Source organism: Diospyros lotus, chromosome 13 (genome assembly GCF_014633365.1).
Source record: "Diospyros lotus cultivar Yz01 chromosome 13, ASM1463336v1, whole genome shotgun sequence".
Classification (NCBI taxonomy): Eukaryota; Viridiplantae; Streptophyta; class Magnoliopsida; order Ericales; family Ebenaceae; genus Diospyros; species Diospyros lotus.
The window spans coordinates 443751-463467 of NC_068350.1; the positions used below are offsets into that span (position 1 = coordinate 443751).

At 40.8% G+C, this 19717-nt stretch overlaps 1 protein-coding gene across 1 annotated transcript; it reads left to right on the plus strand.

Moving 5' to 3' along the window:
- Positions 1-372: 372 nt before the first annotated feature.
- LOC127788475 (ankyrin repeat-containing protein At5g02620) lies at positions 373-19681 on the plus strand. Its single transcript, XM_052316788.1, has 3 exons — positions 373-1856; positions 16705-17114; positions 18460-19681. Exons 1-3 carry the CDS (start codon positions 1349-1351, stop codon positions 19318-19320), a joined length of 1779 nt encoding a protein of 592 aa, XP_052172748.1. The 5' UTR covers positions 373-1348; the 3' UTR covers positions 19321-19681.
- Positions 19682-19717: the final 36 nt, after the last annotated feature.

The window sequence follows — 19717 nt, forward strand, 5'->3', positions numbered from 1 at the left end:
AAAACAACTAGCCTCATGAAAAATTTATTCTCACAATAAATCATTTATTATAAGAACCTTATGAGTTGACCAAAAACCTTTTAAATTATAAGAAATTATTTATTTATATTAAATAAATTCAAATTAAGGGTCAATTATTATTATTATTATACAATTATTATTATATATAAGAGGAGGGAGGGAGGGGGGAAAGGAATACGTACGTAGCAGTAGCAGTAGCAGTAGCAGTACCACCAGTCAGCGTGTGAAACCAAGACTCCCATCTCTATTCATCCGGCGGCCCGCCTGCCGTATACATACATATATGTATATTGCTGATATACATGGGTATAAGATTCCTCTCTCTCTCTCTCTCTCTCTCTCTCTCTGTGGTTGGAGCTATTATCGGCTGTCAACCATGGCGGGCCAGCAGCCTCGTCATCAACATCAAGTTCTATCGCCTTTCATCGGACGATTGATTGATCTCGTTGAAGCTAAGCTATCGTTCAACTAGAATACTAAAAATTTACCATTTTCTATTTCCGCCTTTGATTGCCACCGCCTTCGCCTTGCCAAACCCCATGGTCTTTATTAAAGCAACGGAGTTCGCTGTTTCAGTCACCAAAAAGTAATATTAACAACAGTCTAATCTCATCAATAATAAATCGCGAAACCAAAGCAGATTGTTTGTTTGAGTGATTTCTTCCAGAAAGAAAAGGCCGGTCTTTTTTATATTTTTTCTGAAGAAAGAAGCACATGCGGATGTGGAAGTGGATGTGGGTGTGGGGGTGGGTCTCATTCCGTTTGTTGTCCTCTTCCTCTTCTTCTTGAAATTTCCAGGAAACTGCTCACTCAGCCGTCTGGACAAAGATTCTGTATGTGGGTGGGTTTCATCATCCAAACGGCTGTTTCTTAAGCTCTAAATCGGGGGGGAGATTTGGCAACTTTCTCCACAAACTCTGACCTTTTAGGTATTCGTGTTCTTCTCTCTATCCGTCCCTCTCATGTTTCTTTCCCACCATGTCATCGGCTAACTTTGGAGTGACCGTGAATTCGTGCCTTGATTTGTTGATCAAGCAGAGGTACTGATAACCGTTCATTTCTGTTTTTCTTCTCAACCCATATGTGAGAACTGCCTAGGATTTTGGTAGGCAGAACCCAAATTTTTTGTCGTCTCCAAATTAGGTGATTTTTTATTTGGGCGAGGACAGTTCCGTCAACTGTTTGCGAATCGGGCTGGTTCTGCTGAGATAATCGCTGAAATACGTGTATCTAATCACTGCTAAACAAAGCCCTTCTTCAACCTCGAATTTTCCTTATTCCGAATCAAGGGAAGCTTGATTTCTTTGGGATCTCATCTTTTGTGAGAATGGAGAAGCAGCAAAGCTTCAGAGGGTCTATGGAAAAACAGCAAAGTTTCAAAGGGTCGATGGAAAAACAGCAAAGTTTCAAAGGGTCCATGGAAAAACAGCAGAGTTTCCGGGGTGTAATGGAGAAGCAGAAGAGCTTCCGGGGGATACTGGAGAAGCCGAGGAGCTTCCGAATAGCCATGGAGAGGCAGCTTAGCTTTGGAGGGGAGAGGAGGAAGATCAAGGACTCGCCGGGAAAACGGGGCGATTCTCCCTTGCATTTGGCTGCAAGACCTGGGAATTTGAGTAAGGTGAGGGATATAATTCAGAGATTCGATGCTAGTGGGGTAAAGGAATTGCTATCAAAGCAGAACCAGGATGGAGAGACTGCTTTGTATGTGGCTGCTGAGAATGGACACGCTCATGTAGTTGTCGAAATCTTGAAACACTCGGACCTCCAAACTGCGTCCATTCAGGCGAAGAATGGCCTCGAGCCGCTTCATATTGCAGCTAAGAATGGTCATCTTGGTAATGTTTCGTCTTCATTCTTTTCATGCCCTTTTATTGCATCATTCTTTTGTTGATATGTAATCTAAGGCAACATCAATATTTGCTTTAAGCTCCGATTTTCTTGTTGATGCTACTAGACAATGCTGCGAAATTAACTGCCTTGATGAATCCTATTTAACTACCCTAAAATGCTCGAGATTCATTGCCGAGGACCCAGGTTTTTATAGCTAACAAGCAACAATTTATTGATTCTTTGGCCGGCACCTGTTAAGAGGGTGATAGCCTCCTGGTTTTGCAACTCTTCAAATCTTTGTTTGTTGCGCCTTTTAGAGAACCACCATTGTCGATGCATATTTTCTCCATTAATATATTAACTAGAGATGAAGAAGTGGGCGATTACAGAAAATAGAAGCTTCTTTCTACTTCGTTTCTAAAAACAAAGGTGCTTCTTCTCCTCTTCTGAAAATTTTATCCACCAATATTTGTAACTGAACACAGTTGGTCCCTAAGCAGGGAACCTGGAAATTGGGTCAAGTATGAGATAAATAAACTCGATACTTTGATTCAAAGATAGGAACTCTACTTATACAGGTTTCTATGCTATCTAGTCCTACTATTTAGGAGATAATATACTACAGATTTTAGGATACAAATGAGTCAAGATAACAACTATCTCTACTCCTATTATTTATCCTGATTTTTAGGAACTTATCTTCACGGTATTTGATCTCTTATCATCATCCGATCAGGCTCCATTCATTGCATGTCTTCTTATCAGCTACAACTTCTCTCTAATGAACTCCTTAGTAGCTAGGACTCTGCAATACCCCCCCCTCTCAAACTAAGGAATAGATATCTCTCATTCCTAGCTTGTTAATGAGAGTCTCAAAACCTGGCCTAGACATGGATTTAGTGAGTATATCTACCACTTGGTCTGCTGTAGGAATGTATATCAACCTTATACCTCCCTCTTTAATCTCTCGTTGGATGAAACTTTGATCAATCTGGGCATGTTTCATTCTATCATGCTGCAACAGGTTGTTGACAATACTTATGGCCGACTTGCTATCATTGTATAGCCTTGTTGGTTTGGTTAGAGGCATTTGTAAATCCTTTGTTAGTCTTACCACCCAAATTAGTTCACAAATCCCTTGGACAATTGCCCTAAATTCTGCTTCAGCGTTGCTTCTAGTCACAATGGATTGTTTTTTACTTCTCCATGTGACTAAGTTTCCCCATAATTTTTTACAAAAGCTTGATGTAGACCAACTGTCTATAACCGAGCCTGCCCAATCTGCATCGGAGAACCGCCCACAGCTCTTTCATTAGTCTTTTGAAATAACAATCCCTTACCCGGTGTGCCCTTTAGGTACCTCAAAATATGATAAACAACCATCAAATGTTGTTGAGTTGGAGCATGCATAAACTGGCTTATCATGCTCACGGAATAGGCTATGTCTGGACGTGTCAAAGAAAGATAAATTAATCTTCCAACTAACCGTTGATACCTCTCCTTATCCACCGGTGGATCAACATCCTTTTTTTACATACCTCCAATTTCTTTCTAGTGGGGTATGCCTTGGTTTGCATCCAAGCATTCACGTATATTTTCTTTGAGATATTGCCATACCTTCTTTGCTCCTTGTCACTTCCATCCCTAGAATGTATCTCATTGTTCCCAAGTCCTTTACCTCAAATTCTTCTTTCAATCTATGTTTTAGGGCTGCAATTTTATTAGTATCATCCTCTGTAATGATTATGTTGTCCACATATATTATCAAGATGCATCTTTTTCCATTTCTATGTTTAGTAAATAGAGTGTGGTCGGCCTCACCCTGCTTGTAGCCAAATTGTTTTAAAGTTGAGCTAAACTTCTTAAACCATGCTCTAGGGGATTGTTTCAACCCGTAAAGAGATTTGTGTAACTTGCATACCTTGCCAATTATTCCTTGTTCCTCAAAACCGGGTGGAATCTTCATATATACCTCTTCTTCTAACTCACCATTTAGGAATGCATTATTGATATCAGATTGAAACAGCTCCCAATCTAAATTCACAGCAATAGATAGAAGCACCCTAATAGAGTTTAGTTTTGCCACCGGAGCAAAAGTCTTATAATCTATCCCATGGGTTTGAGTGTACCCTTGGGCAACCAACCTTACTTTATAACGATCTATACTCCTATCTGATTTATATTTGATGGTAAAAACCCATTTCCAGCCTATATTCTTCTTGGTTTTTGGTAGAACTACTAGTTCCCATGTTTGATTGCTCTCCAATGTCTTCATCTCCTCCATCACAGCCCTTTTCCAGTTTGGATCTCTCAAAGCTTCCTGTATATTGTTGGGAATAAAGACTCCATCCATGGTTATAGTGAACGCCTTAAACTGAGGGGATAACTTGGAATAGGTTAGGTAATTTGATATTGAATATTTCACACAAGACCTTATCCCTTTCCGGATGGCAATTGGCAGATTCAAATCACTGTTTGTTGTACTGTTATCTTCACTTGTTGGACCGGTCTTTGGTTCTAACAATTGGCTGATTTGAGGATCCGGTTGCTTTAGTCTCCTTGAGTACACCTTAATTGGTTTTTTAGGACTCGAGTCTTCCTTTGTATCAGTCTCCCCTAGTTCAGTTGATGGGTGAATTGGTTTAGGGCTTGAAGAAGATAATAATTCAAGGTTACTTGGGTTAGAGGTGGCTGGCTGAGAACAATCAGCTGCATCTGTTTGAATAGGGTCTTCATTTGGAATAGAGGAAGAGATAGGTAGTGTGACAAGCATTGAAATAGTGGGATCCCAATTGTTTTCCCCTGTTTGTGACAGATTACTTGAGTGGTAGAATTTAGTTTCATCAAATGTTGCATCAGAAGAAACAAAGAATTTTTGTGATGTAGGACAATAACATTTATATCCCTTTTGTGTGGGTGAGTAACCAATGAATATGCATTTGAATGCCCTAGGTTCTAGTTTATGGCGATTAGGGTTGGTTTGGAAGACGTATACCACACATCTGAATACCTTTAGAGGAAAGTGTTGAGAATCCTAACATGAGGGAAGATGGTCATGAGGTTGTGCAACGGGGTTTGGTATTTTAGGACCTTGGTTGGCAGCCTATTGATCAAGTAAGAGGCTGTCAGGACAGCTTCACCCCAATACTTGTTTGGAGTAGAACTAGTAAACATTAGGGCTCTAGCCACTTCAAGTAAATGCCGATTTTTTCTCTCAGCTACCCCATTTTGTTGGGGTGTATAGGGGCAAGTGCTTTGATGTAAAATTTCATTTGTGGTGAGGTATTGAGTGAATGGGTACAAAAAATATTTCCGGCCATTATTAGTCCTAAGAGGCTATCAGGACAGCTTCACCCCAATACTTGTTTGGAGTAGAACTAGTAAACATTAGGGCTCTAGCCACTTTAAGTAAATGCCGATTTTTTCTCTCAACTATCCCATTTTGTTGAGGTGTATAGGGGTAAGTGCTTTGATGTAAAATTCCATTTGTGGTGAGGTATTGAGTGAATGGGTACAAAAAATATTCCTAACCATTATCAGTCCTAAGAATGCAAATAGAGGACTGAAATACGTTTAGAATAAACTTGTGGAAATTCTGAAAAATTGCACAAACCTCAAATTTTTCCTTCATTAGGTATACCCAACATACTCTTGTGTGGGTATCAATAAAAGTCACAAACCACCTAGCACTATTCAAGTTTGGAACCCTAGTTGGCCCCCAAATATCACTATGGATCAAATGAAATGGTTTGGAAGGAGTGTATGGATTTGGTTGATGAGAACTACGGGTTTGTTTGGCATGTATACAATGATCACAGTTGAGAACCAACTTGTCTTTGTCTTTATTCATGAATAAATCAGGGTACAAGTGTTTCAAATATTGAAAACTAGGATGACCAAGACGTCTATGCCATAACAAAATTTCAAACTTCAAACTAACTGAAAGAGAAAAACTAGGAGCTAACTGACTAGGGAGAGCCTTGTTGTCCAATATCCAATAAAGACCATCATTCTCCTCAGCATTGCCAATCATCTTCCTCGTGAACCGGTCCTGAAAAACATAATATGAGGGGAAGAAAGTTACAATGCAATCCGAATCCTTTGTGAGTTCACTCAGATAACAGGCTACACTTCAAATTTAAGACATATAAAACAGAATCAAGTGATAAACCAGCCACATACACACTTCATTTTCCCTTAACCGAGGATACTGTTCCATTTGCCATTAGAACTGTTAGTTCCTTATCCTTCAACTAAAAGTTTTTTAATATGGTAGTAGTTCCGGTCATATGATCAGATGTTTCGGTATCTACAACCCAATAACTATCACTCATCCTTCTGGTAGTTAAGGAAAACACTAGATTACCTCTTTGAGCTATAGGCATTGAAGGGTTGGCTGTCAATCCATCTGATTCCTTTGAAATATGGGTGCTATTCAGTAATTTCTGTAAGAACTCCACCTGATCAGTTGTTAAATTTAACCCCATACCTCTTTATGCATTCTAGACACTTGCAGTTGCTGCATTCTGAACACTTGCAATTGCATAAGCTGGCATTTCCTTCTCCTTCTTGTTTCTCAGTTGCCAGTTTGGTGGCTTTCCATGAAGCTTCTAGCAGGTTTGCTTTGTATGATAGGGCTTGTTATAGTGTTCACACCACTGTTTAGCCCTAGAAATTTCTTCTCTCTTAGAGGTTGCAAGGGTAGAACCAATGTTTGGTTCTAGTTGTGTGAGCATAACTCGCCTCCTGCTTTCCTCACGTCTGACCTCCACAAAGACTTCTCTGAGAGATGGCAATGGCTTGATGCCTAAGAGTAGTCCCCTAACTTCATCCAAGTCTGAATTAAGACCTTGGAGGAAATCAAAGACCTGTTCCTTCTCCAACATCCTGTTATAGTTCTAGCTGTCACTCAAGCATTCCTACTTTAGATCATAAAACAAATCCATCTCTTGCCATAGTTCTACTAGGTTGTTGTAGTATTCGGTGACACCAAGACCACTTTGTTTTGTAGTCCTAATGGCTGCTCTGATCTCAAAACACGGGGCTATGTTTTTGAGATCAAAGTATAGTTCTTGGACTGCATCCCACACCTCCTTTGCGGTCTTGTAGAACGGATAGGTTCAGCCTATCTTAGGTTCTATTGAGTTGATTAGCCATGCCATGAGAATAGAATTCTCTACCTCCCATTGTTGGTATTCCGCAGACTCTTTTGGAGGAGTTGGGACAGCCTCAGTGAGATAGCCGAACTTGCCCTTGCCTTTGATCACCAAGGTCACGGACTGAGACCATTCCCTAAATTTTTTTTCCATTCAACTTGTGTTGTGTAATTTGCAAGGTTTGGCTATCCATGGTGAGAGTGTTGGCAGGAGTCATGGCAGCTTGTACAACCGGTGGTTGAGAAACTGAACCTCGAGAGGATTCTTCAATCGTAGGGGCTGGGTTTACTGGGTTAGAACCATCCATATTGATCGAGAGACTTGGCTATGATACCACGAACACAAGTGGACCCTAAGCAAGGAACCTGGAAATTGGGTCGAGTATTGAGATGAATAAACTCGATACTTTGATTCAAAGATAGGAACTCTACTTATACAGGTTTCTATGCTATCTAGTCCTACTATTTAGGAGATAATATACAACAGATTTTAGGATACAAATGAGTCAAGATAACAACTATCTCTACTCCTATCTACTCCTATTATTTATCCTGATTTTTAAGAACTTATCTTCACTGTATTTGATCTCTTATCATCATCCGATCAGGCTCCATTTGCTGCATGTCTTCTTATCAGCTACAACTTCTTCTCTCTAATGAACTCCTTAGTAGCTAGGTCTCTCCAACAGTAACAATAAAACCAGGTTGTCTCTCGTCGCTGTAATCTATTGAAATCTCCAGCACAGAGATAGCTTCTTATTGTTTTTTTTTTAGCAACCTTTGACCACTAAGAATCCCTTTTGACATATGTAGCCTACTGATTGGAAGTGTAGCTGCAGCGAGTATCGTCTATGACCCTCCGTCTTGTGCAAATTCCAATGGCTGGCCCATGTCAGAGTGCATGGAGAAACATAATCTCCCTTCCTCACCATCTGTCAAACTCCTCCCATGCCCAACTTTTGTGCCATAAAAATTACACAATGACAGTCTGTGAGTGTCCAAAATGCAACAATGGATTAGGCCTTTCATATTTTGTTTTCTTTTGGTGGGAGTCCAATCATCACTGTTATGCCTCAAAAGGCTATTTAGAGAATAATTTAGATGAATAACCTTGTTTGATCAATGCTATGGATTGGAGAAATTGATATTGGAGCTATGAATTGAGTGGCCATGCTTGCTTCTTAGATGGAGATCATTGTATCCTAGATAAACAACGTAGCATGAATGGACTCCTGGATTTTCAAGGGCTCTTTTCTACCAGAGTCAATACTTGGGTTTGGATGTGAGATTCTTCTTCCCCATAAAAAAAAAAAAAAAAAAATACATGAGGCTCTTTGCAATGGTCATTTTAATACTGTCTTACCTTTGCTCTGTAAAGAGGGTGGCTCCACAAGTCAAACCTATGACCCTCTAGTTACGAAGGAGCAACCTCATTATTGTTACTAAGGCTCACTCTCCCATATTCTTTATTACATGTGCTTAAAGAATATGCTTCAGTTGTAGAGTTCACTCTTAAAATATTCAAGACTCTCGTTTTGTGCAAAACTCTATGTTACTTTGGGAGCACCATTGTCAAGCCCTGTAATTGAGGGTTGGACAATTCTAGTATTTTGGTTCTTGATTAGAAACATAAAGTGAGAAAAGAGAGAGAAAGGGGGGAGAGAAAAGAGAGAAAGAGGATTGGAGGGAAAGATCTTTCTGTTATTCCTCAACATCCATATCCACATACCCACAGGCCTTATATAGTGCCTGCATTCTAATCGAATCATAACCATCATAATCACAAGGAAGTGATCTGTTATACAGTTAGCTAACTAACCTCCTAACCAATTAACCACCCCGCTAACTGCTAATACAAGTGATTATATCTCTCTAGTAAAATAGTTTGCCCTTAGGGTCGTGACAATCCCCTCCCCTTGAAACATTTCTTGTCCTCAAGAATTGAGTAGTTCGACAGCCCTTGGAAATTGCTTCAGCAAATCAGGAAGATACTCCCAGGTGGTGTGATCAGGACGTAGATGGGGCCATTGCACCAAAACTTGGGTTAGGGGTAGCGATCCTTGGCACACAACACGTTTCTCCACAATGGCGCGGGGTTCTACCACTTCCTCCAATTCTTCCGCTACTGGTGGCAGAGTTTGGCTAGTAGAAGCACTTGGCTCTTTCAATCGCTTAAGTAGTGAGACATGGAATATGGGATGGGTGTTCACTCCCTCTGGAAGCTGCAACTTATAAGCAACTTTGCCCACCTTGGCCACAATAGAATATGGCCCGAAGTATTTGGGACTAAGTTTGGAAGTCGGAATTGATGTATAGGGGTGTTGTGGAAACCTTTGACTTTAAGGTAAACCTTGTCCCCCACGTTGAATGATCTATCACTCCTCTTTTTATTGGCTACTTGCTTCATAAGGTTTTGGGTTGTGGCCAATTCTCTCCTAAGAACTGTCAACATTTGCTGCCTTTGTTTTATGTAGTGCCCCACCGCAACCATAGTAGGAGAAGAGTCAGAAATAACAGGTAGTGGTGAAGGTTTATACCCAAACATGGCCTCAAAAGGACTCCTCTTAATAGCACTATGATAGCTGGAATTGTACCACCATTGTGCTAAGGACAACCATTTGTTCCAGCTCTTAGGAGTGGCAAAACACATACACCTTAGGCACGCCTCAAGACATTGGTTAACCCTCTTGGTTTGGCCGTCTATTTGTGGGTGATATGCAATGGACATATACAATCCCACCCCCAATTTCTTGAATAATTCTTGCCAAAAGACACTTATAAAGATTTTATCCCTATCCGATACAATGGACTTGGGTACTCCATGAATTTTTGCCACTGAGTATAGGAACACTTGAGCCACCTCTTGAGTTGTAAAGGGATGAGTTAAGCTGATGAAATGGGCAAATTTAGTTAGTTGGTCGACCACCACCATTATGGCATCATTTCCTTCTGATCTTGGCAAACCTTTCACAAAATCCATAGAAATCACTTCCCACACCTACTCGGGAATGGCTAAGGGCTGTAGCAACCCTGGATAAGAAACTCGCTCTTGCTTACAATGCTAACAAGTTACACATGACAACACAAATTCAATGACGTCCTTCTATCCTGGCTAGAAAAATAGTTGCTTCGCCTTGTGTTATGTAGCCCATACACTAGAGTGACCCCCCAACGGTGAGCAATGAAGTGCCTTTAAGATCCTTTCCTTTAAGGGTTTGTCATCTCCCATTGCTAATCTTCCTTTAAATTGTACCAATCCATTTGAAAGTGTGAAACCAAAAGTTCCCGAAGGCTGCACGGTTAATTGGGCTACAAGATCCTTCAGCCACCCTGTTTGCTCATAACTTCCCGCCAACTCCTTAGCCCAGTCTGGAACCACAACTGTAATAGCTTGGCAGTCACCTTTTTCTTCCCTCATTGACAGTGCATCAGCTACAATATTCTCCTTACCCCTTCAGTATTGGATAGTGTAGTCCAACCCCATTAATTTGGAGACCCCCTTTCGCTACAAGTGAGTATGCAACCTCTGTTGTGATGAGAAATGCAGGCTCTTATGATCTGTTTTGATTACAAAAGGACTCCCCTCTAGATAGTACTACCACCTATCCACTACCCCCAACACAGCCAATAGTTCATTGTCATACACACTTAGTCCCGGGTATTTTTGGGACAAGGCCTGGTTGATATACGCCAATGGCCTACCCTCTTGCATAAGTACAATCCCTATTCCACTGTCACATGCATTTGTTTCCACTATAAAAGGCTTGGAGAAGTTTGGTAAGCCCAACACAGGGGCTTAAGTCATGGCTTTCTTGAAAGCTAAGAAGGATGTCTCAGCTCTTGGGTTCCATTGGAAACTATCCTTTTTAAGAAGCTCTGTTAGGGCTTTACTGATCATACCGTAATGCTGAGTGAATTTTCGGTAATACCCTGTCAGCCCCAAAAAACCCCTTAATTCCTTTATGGTCATAGGCTTAGGCCACTCCACCATTGCTGCCACTTTCTTGAGATCGGTCCTCGCACCCTCACCAAAAATTATATGACCCAAATACTCTACTTCTTCCTCAACGAAGATACATTTAGAGAGTTTGACATACAATTGGTGAGATTTAAGGACCTCAAAAGTAGTACGAAGGTGTAATAAGTGTTGTTCAAAGTTGGGATTGTAAATGGGGATGTCTTAAAAAAAAAAAAACAAGTATGAACTTCCTCAAGTAGGGATGGAAGATTTGGTTCATCAATGCTTGAAAAGTAACTGGGGCATTGGTAAGTCCAAAGGGCATGACAGCAAATTCATATAGCCCTTGGTGGGTCCTAAAGGTTGTTTTTGGAATATCAGAGGGTTTAATGCAAATTTGGTGGAAATTTGGTGGTAACTGGACCTAAGATCCAATTTAGAAAAGATTTTGCCACCAAACAAATCATCAAGTAGGTCCTCAATTAGGGGTATGGCAAACTTGTTTTTGATGGTGTTGGAGTTGAGTTGCCGATAATCAATACAAAATCTTCATGTTCCATCTTTCTTTTTGACAAGAAGGACTAGAGATGTATAAGGGTTTTGGCTAGGTTGAATGATGGCTACACTCATCGTGGACATGACTTGTTTTTTAATTTTGGTTTTTTGTATGGGGAATATCTATAAGCTCTTATGTTAACAAGAGTTGAATTGTGCTTGAGATGTATGGAATGATCTAGGGGTCGTTGAGGTGGTAAAGAATTTGGCTCTTCAAACAAGTCCTTAAATTCAATCAAAAGTAAGCGCAAGTCATTTGGAAATTGTACCTTAGTGGGAAGCTGGAAAGTAGTAGAATTAGTAGTAGGTCAATGTTCCGCCTCCGATACTCCTCCTTCCCCACCCACAACTTGTATAGAATATAACTGTGCTATTTGCCCGCCCTTCTTCAGCATCATTTTCTATAACTTCCTTCCATCTATCATCTTACATTCCCCTTGCTCAAGGCTGCCCATCAAAGTCAAGTTTCTGCCCTCAATCTCCACTATGACTTCTAGCTTATTGAAGTTAAAGGTCAAAGGACTTGCAGTTCTCATCCAATCTACCCTGAGAATAATGTTGCAGCCACCCAATTCAAGGATCCTCAAATTTGCTATAAACTCCTGTCCTTGCATTACCCATTTGAAAGCCATAAATTTGTAGTGGTTGTACATTTTGCTCCTGTTTGCTACAGTCACAGATAAGGGAGTGGTAGCTGTTATTTGACACCTTAGACTTGTAGTGGTGGGCTCACTAAGGAAACTATGGGTGCTTCCACTATCAATCAGTACCATCTTTCCTTTTTCCTGCTTGGCCCTTCACTGTAATGATTTGACCCATTGGACTCCCTTTTAAGGCATGGAAGGAGATTTATCCTCCTTCCTCCCCCTGGACTTTCTCTAGAATGCCTTCTTTAGTGGTGTACACGGTTCGGTCTGGCCGGTTTTTGGCCAATTTATTGCGCCGAACTGCACATGCGGTTTTCACATGTAGTCAAACCGACCGGTTTGATTTGGCATGAAAAAACCGCACCAAACCGCACCGCGTAACACGGTGCGGTTTGGTGCGGTTTTCACGGTTTGCAAATAAATCCCAACAACCCCAATCGACATACAAATAAATCCAAATCCAAATATCTTGATCAGACAATGTCCACCAAAGATCTCAAGCTTCCACACCAAACCAAAACCATCTTAATAACAAAACATTCAGGACTGGAAGTGCAAATGGAAGAGATACCTTGTCAGAAATAGAGTTGGTATCGTTGGATATGCTGATCTAGGATGAGGGGGAAAACAGATCTGAGTCGTCCATGGACTGGTGCGACCGACGACAAGGAATGGGTCGTCGCAGCGGGGGTCGTTGCAAGTCTTCATCACTCGTGCGTGGACTAGTGCGACCAGCAGCTGGGGTCGTCGCTCGCTCGTGCGTGGACTGGTGCGGCCAGCAGCGGAGGTCATCACAAGTCTTCATCGCTCGTGCCTTGTGGTCTGGTGTGGCGGCCGACAGGGGATGGGTCAGGTGGTCTGGTGCGGCAGCCGACGGACGATGGGTGGGTGCAAGACTGGTGCGGCAGCCGGTGAGGATGGGTGCGTGTGAAGCTTTGAGAGACAAAGAGGGATAGATGAGAGAAATGCTGAAATGATTTAGGGTTTCCCCCACCCCTTTTATATTTTACATTTTATTTTTTATATTTTTTAATTATTATAATATATATTGGGCGGTTCGATTTGAAACCGAACTGCAAAACCCCCAAACCGCAAACCGTGCGGTTTGGGGGTTTCTCAAACCGTGTCGGACCGCCACTCTAAAAATCGCACGGTCTAGTGCGGTCTGGTTCGGTGTGGGCGGTTTTCGCGGTGCGTCGGTTATTTTGAACACCCCTAGCCTTCTTCCTCCATGGTTTCTTCTTCCACTTCCTTTTCCTCATCCGACCCTTCCATGTTCAACAACTGTCTCTTACATTGATGCCTAGGGCTGTATTTATCTCCACATCTGTAACATAACCCCAATTGTCTCCTCTGCTCCACAATATTGTTTTTAGGGCCATTGTTGTTGGGCTGGAATTTGGATGCTGCCTGATTAGGTCTTGTGAGCATAGGTTGTCCCGCCAGAAGGCTCTGTTTATACAAGGGTTTGTACTTCTTAAAAATGGCCTCCAACGTTAGTTCTTGTAATCGTGCCTTTTCAACTGCATGCCTCACTGATGTGGGCATCATCATCTTCACCATCAATCTTAATAAAGATGGAGACTAAGTATTGTTCCATTAACCCTGGTTGCACAGTACATGCTATGGACCTTAACTCCTCAAATTTCTCTTTATATTTCACCACCGATCCTTCTTGTTTTAATTTGCTAAACTCCTCAATTACATCAATCATGCTTCTTTCTCCAAATCGTTCACACAACCCTTCTGCAAACTCTTCCCAATTCACAACGTTTCTCTCATCTTGGATCCAACCTTGATACAGAGAATTGGTCGTATCATTCAAGTAGGCCGAGACCAAGTTTACCCTCTGTTCTTCAGACACTCAATAAAATTGAAAGAACTTTTCGCAACGTCGGATCCACCACCTTGGTTTCACCCCATCAAACATCGGAATTTCTAATCGTGGCATAGGTGTGTGATTAGTGATTTCTAGTATGGGAGTGGAAACTCCTTACCTGAACTTCCTGTTCCACGGTTGATTGGCCTTCTACATCGTGAATTATATTAGATCTAGGGAGGTTACCCTGGTGTGGCAGAATTGTGTTGGTATTAATCCGTGGAGGAAAATCTGGGGACAACTGGAATTGGGGCAATGAGGACAACATGTTGAGCATGATGTTAAGTCTCTGACCATATTGCTCCATGGTCTCCTTGTACCACTCCATGGTTTCCCTCTTCTTCTCCGACTCACCTCGTAAAGTCTCTCTTACAACCGCCGTGTCTTCCCGACTCTGAATCATCACTTCTTGAGTTTGTGACATCCCAAACTCTAAAGCTTCCATCCTAACCTCCAATTGCTTTATCCTATTGCCCTCCGCCATCCGCCGCTATCCAATAATCGCAACTCGCAACCGGTGATCGGTCAGATCGCAATTCCCGCTATGAACATGTCGGAATTGCTATTGATAGCAATTGCCGACCTTCTGCCAATCACCACGATGGATTCCCGCCGACTACCCCGCAGCTGGAAATGTCCGGGCTTTGATACCACAAATGTCAAGCCCCGTAATTGAGGGTTGGACAATTCTGGTATTTTGGTTTTCGATTAGAACCAGAAAGTGAGAAAAGAGAGCGAAAGGGGGAGAGATAAGAGAGAAAGAGGATTGGAGGGAAAGATCTTTTTGTTATTCCCCAACATGTCCACATCCGCATACCCGCAGGCCTTATATAGTTCCTGCCTTCTAACTGAATCATAACCACAAGGAAGTGATCTGTTATACAGTTAGCTAACTGACCTCCTAACCGATTAACCACCCAGCTGACCTCCTAACCAATTAACCACCCCGCTAACTTCTAATACAAGTGATTGTATCTTTCTAGAAAAATACTTGTTTGCCCTTGGGGTTGTGACAACCATCTTAACCCAAATGAATGAGAGAAGCTTATTAGAATTATGTGATGCGATTTGGCCATGTAATTCTTGGGTATCCAATAAGATGAATCCAAAAGTTTAAACCCATACCCACCATGGCTGTCCAAATTGGGATTGTATAAGATCTGTGGAGGGTTCTCAGAATTGGATTAAGGATCATAAAATTATACCAAAAGAGGAATATAAGTCTAGAAATTTTGTGTAGCATAGTAAATACTTGAAAAAATTTCAACAATAAGCTAAAGTATGCTTAAAAAAGAAGTTAAAATATCATGAATGTAAATAAAGTTTAATTTTTTTATACAGTAAAATAAAGGCAAAAGCAAAAAGAATAGTAGTCAGCATAAAAGAAAAATGCAGAATGTCTGTCTTCAGAATAAAAAGAAGGATTACTGCTGTAGAAGGAGAAAGGAAGAAGAACATAGCTGCTGCCTTAGCAGTTTGTAGAAGAAGAAACGCTACTGCTGGAGTAGCAGCTGCAGCAAAGAAGAAGAGAAATTTTGATGTTTTAGAAGCAGAAACAGCAGCAGGAGAGGTGAAGAAATGCTGCTGCTGCTGCAACAATGATGAGAAAGTAAAGAGGAAATAATGTTGCTGAGTAGCATGGGAAACATTCCTCTACTTGGGCTTGCTCTTGGTTTGAATTGCAGTTCGGCAAAGCTTCGTATTATTTTCCTAGAATGAATAAACAAACTGGAATATCTATGTATTTTATCTATTTGGGCTATGCCTATGGTCACTTGGGCCATGAGCCCCACAACCAAAATACAGATAGTAAATAGGTCAATTTTAGCACAAAAATGTGGCTTAAGCAGGATTGGATTGCCATCCTGCCAAATCCCAAATCCTACAATAAAACAATTTTTTATCTATCCTGATAGATTCCATAATGGGATTGCAGGATCTTATAATCCTTTGATCTGGGTTGGGATTTATAACTATGATACCCACCCTCAATATCATAAAACCTTTTCATGTGAAGATAGTGTTAGAATTTTATCTCATTATTCCCTTGCTAGAGGTTTGTGTCAAGAAGGGCATCCGGCATAAAATTTTGTCACATTGTTCTTTTGCATGGATTTGTATTGTTAATGTGACTTTTAGAAGTCAATTAACATTACTAATGCTGTACCACCGACCTTAACTTGATTAGAATAAGGTGCAAATATAAACCCAGTAAAGAATCACTTTAATGTTGAATCTGTTGCTGCTTTCATGTTATTGTTCATGAATTATATAAAATGTTTACTTAGTTGCAAAAGAGATGGATATTTATATTTGAAATGCTACTTTGGGGAAAATATTTTAGGTAATACGATCTTTTGCTTTATTTAGGGTATAACATAGGTGTACTGGTAATATATGTTGAATTCTGTTGCTTTATTTCACTGATCACTTTGTCATACAGTCCAAATTGAGTTTTAACCTACTCAAGGATAGAAAAACCCTTCATGTCTTTAGGTCTATGCTTTTGTTAAGATTGATTGAAAATTATTTGGATTTAAACTTTAAAGCTTACTGGTGGACTTATCCCCATATCTAGAGCAGCGTGTATCAATAATTCTGTCTTTTTTTAGCTCTGTTTCTTCCTACGCCTTGAACCTTTTGTTGGAATGATTTGCAGAGATACTAAAGGAACTTTTGCATTCTTTCCCTAACCTGGTCATGACAACTGATTCAACCAATTCCACGGCCTTGCACACTGCTGCAGCTCAAGGACATGTTGATGTGGTCAATCTGCTTCTGGAAACTGATTCAAACCTTGCCAAGATAGCTCGAAACAATGGCAAGACTGTGCTCCATACTGCAGCAAGGATGGGTTACTTGGAAGTGGTTAAATCTCTAGTAAGAACAGATTCAAGCATTGGCTTTAGAACTGACAAGAAACGCCAAACTGCATTGCACATGGCTGTGAAAGGGCAGAGTGTGGAGATTGTGCTTGAACTATGTAAATCTGACCCCTCAATTATGAGCTTGGAAGATTCCAAGGGAAATACAGCGCTGCATATTGCAACAAGGAAGGGCAAAGCTGAGGTAGTTGCCCATTACCCTTTGCTATTTTATTTATATCTTAACTTGTGCCTTGGATCTTGCAAGACATTAACATGTTTCAATTGTCTCTTGGATTTTCTTATGCATGTTATATGTCATTGTTCTGTTCAACTTGAAGTCTAATGAGGTCAAGCAAATGAATGAATACTAATGAATATCTGATTCTCGAATCTGCCAATGAATATGAGAATGGCCTTAGCCTAACACACTTGGCAACAAAAAAATGGGTAGTAAATGGGTGAATTTTTTATTCCATTATCAGTGATTAGTCATACTGGAGGTATAACTTGCTTATCTTTGGGCAAGTGGTACGGAAATTTGTCATAAGTTATACCCATGATATAGGGTTGTGACATCTAGAACCTCAATCTTTATCTGATTTTGCAAGGCATCTAGTGTATACTGGGCTGTTCTAGCCTATGTTGGTTTCTGGTCCATGCAGAAGTAAGTTGGGATACTTTATAGCAATTGTTAAATGCCAGGACTGATTCACACGAGTTAAAAAGCTACATAGCAATTTGATTATCCGTAAACTCAAACTTACAACCAACATAAACAAGTTAGCTTTAAAACTGTATGGACATTTGAAGCAGAATTCATGTCCGACAGTCAACCCTCACCAAGTCACACTGGTGGACAGGCAACACCAAGGTGGACTCATGGTTTACCTTGCTAACCAACGGACTAATGGTTGGCTGTCTGTTCATGTTATCCACAGGCTAACTCCACTCTTCCCACTTCATTTCAATCACATATTGGTTACCTGAAACCTGGGATATTATAACCTTTTGCCCAGTCCATGCATCTCTGTAACCTTTATGGCATTCAAAGAAAGTTAAAAAGAAATTATTGCTAATATCATGTTGATGCTTCTTCATCTAGTAAATTTCTACTGTGCCCTCGTATGATTTCTATACTATTTGCTACTCATTGGTAGGTACTGTGTTTATTCCCAATTATACATATTTTGCTAATCATGAGTAACATCCTCTGAATTTCATTACGGAAATGCTATATTGTTCTTTCATATATAATACCCGAGCTCAAAGCTCTGTAGTTTCCTTTGCAATCTCATTTGTGTCCATATATATTACCTGGAACCTATCCATGAATCCTATGAGTTGATTGTTGTAGGAAGAGAATCTCAAAGTCCAATCAGAATGATGATTTCATAAATAATAAGTATAACTATAAGGTTCTTGGATCTAGGATATTCAGCAAAAAGAAATCATCTCCGAGTGCAATAATGTTATGCAGTTGATTTTCTTTAAGGAGATCTAGTGAAAATGTCTGGCTTTACTCTACTGAAAAGCTATGTGATTTGCAGATTGTTCGCTGCCTGCTATCACTTGAGGGGGTTAACATTAATGCGAGAAACAAGGCTGGAGAGACCCCCCTTGACATTGCAGAGTCAGAGGAGTTTGGAACTCCAGAGCTTGTTGCGATTTTAAGAGAATCTGGGGCTTCCAATTCTAAAGATCTTGGAAAACCCCCAAACCCGGCAAAGCAACTTAAGCAGACTGTGAGTGACATAAAACATGATGTGCAGTCCCAACTCCAGCAGACCCGTCAAACAGGCTTCAAGGTCCAGAAGATTGCAAAGAGGCTAAAGAAGCTCCACATCAGCGGCCTCAACAATGCCATAAATTCAGCTACTGTTGTTGCAGTCCTCATTGCTACCGTTGCTTTTGCAGCCATCTTTACCATACCTGGCCAGTATGTTGAGGATGAAACAGATGGGTCTTCACTGGGGCAAGCGAACATAGCCAAAAAAGCAGCTTTTATAATATTCTTTATATCTGACAGTGCAGCTCTATTCATCTCTCTTGCTGTTGTTCTAGTCCAGACATCTGTGGTTGTGATAGAACAGAAAGCAAAGAGACAACTGGTGTTTGTGATTAACAAGCTCATGTGGTTGGCTTGCCTCTCCATTTCAATTGCCTTTATTTCTCTCAGCTATGTGGTGGTGGGATCAAAAGAACGGTGGCTAGCTGTGTCTACCACACTAATTGGTGGCATAATCATGCTCACTACAATTGGCGCAATGTGCTACTGTGTAATTCGGCAGAGGATGGACGAGAGGAACATAAGGAGAACCGGAACTCTGTCCCGATCATTCTCCATGTCTATGGCATCCGAGGCTGAGATACTGAATGAAAAGTACAAGAGAATAATGTATGCTGTTTGAGAGCCAATGACATGTTGGAGTAGATAAGGGCAAAGAAGATTCAATGGCCTTGCGTTGACATAAACTAGTTGCTATATTCAGCTGCATATCAGATGTGAGGATATTGGACGTTACCTGGGCGCTTTGAAATCCCTTTTCACCAAGCTTGTGTGGAAATGAGATCAAGATTCAGTCCATACAGATTGAACAGGATGAGCAGAGAAGGAAGGGGGCGCCTGTGGTTGATGATTGATGCTTCAAAGCTGCTTGTAAGTCTACATATATATAGCCAATGACTTGGGCACATATTATAATGATGGATTATGTTTCACCATGTGGTTAACGAACACCTTCTAGCATGATACTACTTCTCTTTGTCCTCTGTCGCTTTTCTGTCTTCTTGTTTGATCTGGCTACA

Coding starts and splice junctions, on each gene's coding strand:
- LOC127788475 (XM_052316788.1), top strand. CDS start 1,349: ATGGAGAAGCAGCAAAGCTTCAGAGGGTCTATGGAAAAACAGCAAAGT. Junction 1,857..16,704: donor AGCTAAGAATGGTCATCTTG/GTAATGTTTCGT, acceptor AATGATTTGCAG/AGATACTAAAGGAACTTTTG. Junction 17,115..18,459: donor CAAGGAAGGGCAAAGCTGAG/GTAGTTGCCCAT, acceptor TGTGATTTGCAG/ATTGTTCGCTGCCTGCTATC.